At 44.9% G+C, this 7862-nt stretch overlaps 1 protein-coding gene across 1 annotated transcript; it reads right to left on the reverse strand.

Moving 5' to 3' along the window:
- Positions 1 to 228: 228 nt before the first annotated feature.
- LOC142884603 (cyclic nucleotide-gated cation channel-like) lies at positions 229 to 5265 on the reverse strand. Its single transcript, XM_076020364.1, has 7 exons — positions 5092 to 5265; positions 4854 to 4964; positions 3700 to 3876; positions 3172 to 3279; positions 2971 to 3077; positions 1849 to 2844; positions 229 to 1148 (listed from the first exon to the last, which is right to left on the reverse strand). The coding sequence occupies exons 1-7, from the start codon at positions 5220 to 5222 to the stop codon at positions 658 to 660; spliced, it is 2121 nt and encodes a 706-aa protein (XP_075876479.1). The 5' UTR covers positions 5223 to 5265; the 3' UTR covers positions 229 to 657.
- Between the last annotated feature and the right edge of the window lie 2597 nt (positions 5266 to 7862).

The raw sequence follows: 7862 nt of genomic DNA on the forward strand, positions 1-7862 counted from the left end.
AGTTGTATCCCGGAATGCAAAGGCTTAATAAGTGGAAAATCCCTGGTTCCTTCACTTCACAAAGTGGGCCTGCTGCTCAGTAGTTTAGGGAACTGAACACAGAGGGGGATCAGTCTTTTAACATGAGTCAGGCAACTTGAATTTTGTTGGCAAAGAAGTATCTCACATCTGTAAAATCATAAAATGCAACACATGGGAGAGGTATTTTGTCTGGGGCTTATCCTTGTATGTCTTACCTGGAAAATAACTGTTTGTGTGCACCAACTCAATCACCTCCTGTCATCTCTGCTGGGACGCCAGTCCCCTGGAGCCAGGAAGAATACAGGCCCAGAGCATAACACAGTAAAGAGAGTGCTGGGAACCCGTGCTGAGGGAACTCAAGGTGTTTACAGAACACTAACAACCAACAACGTAAAAGGGGAAGTGCGAAAGCTCACCTATGATGATTTGCTTTATTTATTTATTTTAAAAATGAGGAATTAAATCACCAAACCTCGATTTGCTCGGTCATTGGAAGTCTCTCAAAGTCCAACATGAAAAACACACATTCAGTTCACTGGTTTTGGCATTGTCAAAAAAAAAAAGACTGAAAGGGCATCGCTTTCAGTCACCGTCCCAGTTAAGTTGGAAAGGTGTCGATCTCCTCTGGTGGTGGATTTATTGCTTTGACGTTGGGCGACTTCTCTCTGCTTGGACACTGTTCCTGTGTGGAGACCCAGCTGTCCGTGCGAGAAGTCCCCAATCTTCACCGGCCATCTCTACATTTGCATATACCTCCTCTGGTGCGTCAGCGCCGCAGTCGGTCTGGTTCAGCTGGCGCTCCAGCAGAGTGATGCGCTGCTTGAGCCGCTGTTGGGTGTGTGTGTATTCGGTGAGCAAGCGGGTGAAGCGAGTCTGCAGGATATCCAGCGAGGACTCCAGCCTCTCCACCTTCTCCTCCGTGTCCTCTTTCTGCAGCACGCCGCCCTCTGCGTTCTCGTCCAGCAAACCCTCCTTCATCAGGATCTCGCGGCCCCTCTCCTCCAGGACCCTCTTGGCGTCTGGATACTCAGTCACCGCCTCCATCAAGTCATCCTTGGAGAGGCAGAAGAGGTCAGAGTAGCCCAAGCTGCGAATGTTGGCCGTTCGCCGGTTCCCCATTTTACTACCTTGTGACAAAAACCAAAGATATGATCATTTATTTGAGAAAATCTCCACCACTGTTTGCTGTGATAAAAGGTGCTGACATTGACTTAACAGATCACTACAAATATCAGGCTATAGCTCTTTAGAATCCCATGTCAACGCTACCGTTAAATTGGTCCAACAATTCTCTAGTCTATAAGAGCTTCATTCAGTCTGTTTTTATCTTTTGTTTTATCACTTGATCTGAAAATGTGGTAAATAAGAACAGACTTGATTGTTAAAATTTCAAGCACGATTTCTAGGAGCAACCAGACAAAGCTCTCAGAAATCTTATTTACACATCCTTAGGGATGCCATTCTGGACCCCCAGAACCACCCACTCCAAAGTGAGCTCCACCCTTCTGATTGGCACTTCAGAGTGTCTGTTAGGCAAACCAAAACATTCCTTGTCTCTTTTATCTGTAGTGCCATCAATAGGCTTGATTGCAATATAGCTCTCTGCAGGGCTTATATTCAAATACCTCTTTATATGTACTTAGCATTTTTTGTCTACTATGCAATTGTGGTTTGAAATATCATTCCTTGCTCTCGCTGCTTGTTTACTGTTTTATTGTGTTATTTGGGATTGTTGTTGCGCTCTGTCTTTATTGTTCATCTTGCTGCAAAACTAATTTCCGCCAGGGGAAAATAAACACTGAACTCAACTGAACTCAACTGAACTACCTTTGATGTTCAGGATGCTGATTTCCCCGAAGCAGCTGCCGTCGGTGAGGAGAGCGTACTGTGTGACCCCATCGTCGGCCACCACTGCCAGCTTCCCCTCCTTAATGATATACATCTCCTTCCCTATGTCTCCTTTCCTGCAGATGTAGTCTCCCGGACTAAAGACCTGAGGCCGCAGCTTGAGCACCAACTCCACCAGCAGTCCTGCCTCGCAATCTTGAAAAATCCGAACTTTTTTCAGGGTCTCCAGATGTACGTTGATGGCAATCTCAGCGCGCAGCTTGTTGGGCAGGTTCTTGAGCACCTCCTGCTCGTCCACCGCTTTCTTGTTGGTCCAAAGGTAGTCGAACCACTTGATGACGCGTGTCTCCAGCTCCCTGCTGACTTTGCGGAAGTGCATGTAGTGTTTGATGGCGTCAATCCGAGCTTGGAACTCGGCGCGCGTGGCGTTCATGTTGGCGATCATGGAGCCGACGTTGCCAACGATTGTGGCGAAAATCAGCACCCCAACGAGAAAGTCAAAGACGACAAACAGGTACTCTTCATCGCGCACCGGTGCCGGCATCTCCCCGATGGTGGTGAGGGTGAGAGTTGACCAGTACAGACAGTAGACGTAACTGCGAGTCAGGGAGGAATACTCCGGTTTGGAGATGTTCGGGAACACCCAAGTGTCTGAGCCAAACCCCAGAGACTTGGAGATGGCATAGTAGATGCAAGCATTCCAGTGAATGATGACCAGAATGTAGAGCACCAGGTTGCAAATCCGGAAGATGTTGGGGTAGTTTGTGCGCGTCTCGGTGCGGTCAAAGAACTCAAACATGCGCGGGAAGCGCAGCAGCCGGTTGAAGCGGAGCTGTGGCGTGTGGATCCCGGTGGAGACGTATGCCAGGTCGGTGGGCAGGATGGACAGCACGTCCAGCTTGAACTGGAGGGTCCGCACGTAGTTCTCCCTGAGCTTGGCATGGTCCTTCACCAGCAGACCTTGCTCCAAAAACCCTGGGGACAAGAGACGAGGAGGACAGACACATTGGAGCAGGTGTAGTCACGGTTTTGCTTCATTATTCCAACCGCTTTGGATATTTGAGAAGTTAGAAAAAGGAATAAATTCACTGGTCAAGATACCTGTGCGGAGTCTGACGCACGTGTCCATGAGGTACACCAAGTCAGACAGGTAGTCCAGCACTAGCCAGCAGATGTAGTTGCTCACCTGCAACTTGTCAAAACACGCCCTGACGATTGGAAAGCAACCAGTTTATTAGTGGCCATGTCCAGGGAAGTAGAGGGCGCAGCTCTTTAAATAATAACCGCTAATTGTGTAATTACCGCGCTACGACCAGGAACCAGTTGTACAGGACAGCTGTGGCTATGACAAACAGCCAGCGGTAGTAGGCGTTATCAGACGGTGACACCACAAACATTTTCCACTTTTTCCTGAAAGTGTGGTGAGATTTCAGATGACAGATTGATGATCGAGATCACATGAGCGTTGGCTTCTGTTTCTCTAGAGTGGTAGAGTTTTATTTTTATTTTTTTAATATTTTGTAGAACAGAGGTGAGTTATTGAGCAACACAATAAGAAAAATTCTTGCGTATGTTTTGAGTATTCAAACACATTTATCATCATCACTGTTTCATGAAGTTATGTCATATGAGAGAAATAGACAGAAATAGCAGGTGAAATTGATGTCAGACATGCAGTAGTGTGCCACTTTATCTAAGCAATGACTGTGACCTAAAAGCCAATTTTTATTCAATCAATTCAGTATTTTTCAAAAACATCTATATCCCAAAAGATGAACACTGAAGCTGTTTTTAACTTTTTAAGTTCAGAGATTTATCAGGCACAGGTACCTGAAGAAGCCTTTGGCACTGTTGCCATTGGCGTCTGGCTGCGTGTTGCTGACGCGGCTGGGAGCCAGTCGGAGCTCGGGGCCTCGGAAGCGCTCCATGAAGGAGTCGGGCCTTTCCTCCTCCTCCAGCAGACTCCTGTGAGCCCATTCCCTCAGCCTCACCACCAGGTTCACCAGTCTGCCGCAAAAACAGAAAACATCTTTATCAGCATGCAGCGTATGAAAACAAGGCAGAGGCAGTGACACACGACAGACTCACACTTTCACGGAGCCGCAGCACACCTCAAGGCTCTTTGGAAACATTAAATACACGCTCACAGATGGATAACATCATCAGAGACGAGAATAGCGGTCTGGACAAATACTGCTCCTCCAGTAATAACATCACATGACCAGACACAGAAGGGATGTGTGTTTAAGAAAAAAAGCACACAGGCAATAACTTCACTTCTTTTTAAGTTTCATGAATGGTGAAAAAATGTTCTCAGATAATACGGGATGCTCATTTTTTTTCAGATGTTTTATGTCTATTCCAAAAATAGTCAAAAAATTAACCTCAAGGCCTCTAAGCAAAGAAATGAAAACATCCTGTAGTATCATTTTATTCTATTCTATCTCTAGTAGAGCTAACTGACACGATCATTTTTCTGAAGAAATACTCTACACATCTTTCTGTTTACAGCCTCCTGAAATATTGCTCACTTTGATGATCTTGCTGAAACTGTTGATTTAATGTACTTCCCAAACAAACACAATCATGCTGAGTTTACTGACTGGATACACATATTATTGTTTGAGACTGACGTTAGAGAGACTTTTTGGGACCTTTACCACATTTATCATTACACATTGTTACGTATTTGAAGGTAAATAACTAACCTTAACACCAAACAATTGCACTCTCTCTCTCTCTCTCTCTCTCTCTCTCTCTCTCTCTCTCTCTCTCACTGGTCTTATATTGAAAGTGTGTGTATCAGAAAAAAAAAATCTGACCAATATTTTCTCTTATGTTTAGATTAAAAAACAACAACTTTGGCATGTGATTTATGCTCCCGCATATTTATGAGGTGACTTGAATCACTCTCTCAGTCCCAGTCTTTGAAAGCCCAGTGTAGAGGACAGACGCGGCATGGAGTGTGCTTGTGATGGTTGTACCTCGAGACGGCTCCGCTCCGTTGAAACGAGTTCCTGGAGTTGCAGCCGTGTGGGTCGAGGGCGGCGACTCTCTGCAGCTCTGAGGAGGTGTCATCACAGACGGATGGCACCCTGAGGCGCACACAAAAACCAACGTTTTATTTATTTATTTATTTATTTATTTATTTTTTCAAAGAAAAACTTCTTTGGTCTCTTCAAATGACTAACAAAGTGGAGTACGCGTGGTTGCATGAGTCACCTGCTCAGAATGCTCTCAGCCCTCTCGATCTCCTCCTCCAGGGTGGTCCTCACGGACAGATTGTGCGGCGAGCGCTCCCTCTCTGCTGCCTGGCCCGTCATCTTCTTCAGCTCTGTGGGGCAAACACTCATGCTCTGGCCTCATTTGTAGTCACCTGCTCCCCTCTGCACTCATGTGCCCTGCATGCCTTTTCTGGTGGCAGCAGAGGAAAGTGTTTCACATAATAAGGCTGCTTATAAGACACACAATAGTCATGGGAGCTGCCAAGCTTGGGGGAGGGAGGAGCCGCTGGGACAGCGTGCCACGGTCCCTCACCTGGGCCGTCAACACGGCAGCTACGTCGTCGTGGTGACTCGAGCATCTGCAGGAGAACTCCAGCTGATGGACACGCTGCTTTAAACCCAGAAGTAGCGTGCAACACGCAAAACCCTCAGAACCTCCAAGCAACAATTGCTCCCATCCCTCCGCCCTTCTGCAAGGTGTTTAGTGGACTGTTGTCATTATGTGACTAATTGGTGGATCATTAACCAAAACACACGCACAGGCAGTCAGCCTGAAGCTCTGAGGCTCAGCCAGCCAATCAGCCGCCTCCCCTGGAGAGCCGCATCACTCTGGAAACCGAGGTGCTCGCCGAGAGCAAAGTGGGTAATTCAACTGCAATGACACAATACATATGAGTTTATGTAACTGTTGCTTTTGGTCGTTCGGAGTCCAGCTATGCCAAGTGATTGTAGTTGTTTTTGCACAATGTTTCCCAGACGGACTTTAGAAGTAGAAAAAAATTATCACTGATGCACAACTATCTAACATCTAAATCAAATGGGGAGTAAAGTTGCTAATATATTGTGAATCATTAGTATCTTTCATTTTAGGTTTTAATCAAACATTTACCATATTTTTTTGTATATCTAGTGCATAGAACCTCTATATAAGGATCAAGTTACACCTTTGATTGCCAAGGATATTATATTGGCATCATATATCATCTATTATGTAATTGTTAAATCAATACATTGTTAAGACAATAAGCGTTGGTTGCAGCACAGCACATAGTTCTGTAAACATGTGCTACAAAGCCTTAAAAGACATCACGTTTACCTTACCTTTGCTTTCCTACAGTGACTCAGGTAAATCCTCAACACTGACACACCCAGAGCAGCTTTTCCGCGGCCAGTCCATCCTCAGTGCACGTCACGACAAGAAAAAAAACAAAACAAAACAGTTTTTGGTGTGCTCTCCACTCTTGGAATACTTTCTTCAGTCTTCCTTCTGAAGAATCTTTGTTTCCTTCAAGGTGAGGAGCGTGTGGTCCACCTACTCCTCCGATGGCTGGAGAGTGCAGAGACGCAGGATGGGGGCAACACACAACGCTTAAAAGCCCAGATGTCAACTTGAGAGTGAGGAGCCTTGTGGGAAAAACCTCTCAGAGTGGCCTTTCTAACGCAGGTCGCATGTAAAAGGGAAGAAAGGATTGTAATATAAATATCTATGATGTAGTAGTACAAACAATTTTTTTCCCAGACTTCATTTCATATAATGAAAGTTTATTTCATTTGCATAAAGGTAGACTTTAAATATATTTATATTTAAATACTTTGTTTTCCAGGTTGACTCAAGATTTTGAAAATTCACTTCTATCAATGATTTTGAACACAAAAACGCACAAGAATTTGACATAAACAGTTATTCAAGAATGTAATATTGAGAAAGTAAGAGAGATGACATTAAACATCTTAAAGTAAAGTAGATGTTTATAATGTTTATAACTTATAAATCCACTAGTTGAGGCTCCCTCCCATGGTTCAGGTGCTCACAAGACTCACTTCTCAAACGGTGAGTCCTGAGAAGTGAGCCTCAAGCCTTATTCTCTTTCCCTCTGTCAGATGCTCTGTCTGATGCTCGGATTTTCATTTTTCCTCATCATACAGTCAAAGAGATCTTGAACGAAGCCTTCAGGGGGTGAAGCCCAGAGGACTTCATGTAAGACATCAGGCTCAGTGAACAGTGAACTGTCATCCTTTGCTGCACTTGTAATGGATGGCAGAAGACAGCTCGGTTGTGTTGTCAAAGATATCTCTCATAGTATTATGTGAATCTTTCTGGTTAATATGTCTCAAAAAAGTAAATGAATTTCTTTTGGTAAGAGGTGCAGCTCTGGTGGAAATACAAAATCAACGCAGGCATTGTGGAGTGTTTGACAGGAAGAACAGAAGAAGAATAGTTGTGATCTCATGCAGAGGTGACACGGTGGCTCAGTGGATAACCCTGTTGTCTCACTGCAAGAAGGTTGTAGGTTCAATCCTGGGCCTGGGACCTTTCTGTGTGGAGTTTGGATGTTCTCCATGCATTCTCTAGGGGTTCTCCAGTGCAAAAACATGCATGTGAGGCAAATTAGGAATTCTAAAATTTCCATTGGTATATGAATGTCTTTTTTTAAAAAATTTTTTTTATCTTTCTATGTGGCCCTGCGATGAACTTGTGACTTGTCCAGGGTCGTTCACCCTTCGCCCGATGACAGTTGGGATCATCCCAGCAGACCCCGTGACCCTGAGTGCAGGATGAATTGTGTAGACATATTGAGGTATTTTTCAACCTTCATCCCTACGAAGCCCCTTAAAGGTTCTGGGTCAATCAATTCACTTCAAGTCACACAACTAGTGAAATGAAGTCCACCTGTGTGCTCACCTGATCTGTCAGCATATGGAGACCTTTTCTGAAAGACCCAGCAGGCGCAAATCCACTACAAAAAACCAAAACACTACAACACAGAG

The sequence above is a fragment of the Nelusetta ayraudi genome, unplaced genomic scaffold, assembly GCF_046127955.1.
Source record: "Nelusetta ayraudi isolate G7.1 ecotype Tasmania unplaced genomic scaffold, CSIRO-AGI_Nayr_v1 ptg000011l, whole genome shotgun sequence".
In the NCBI taxonomy this organism is placed as follows: Eukaryota; Metazoa; Chordata; class Actinopteri; order Tetraodontiformes; family Monacanthidae; genus Nelusetta; species Nelusetta ayraudi.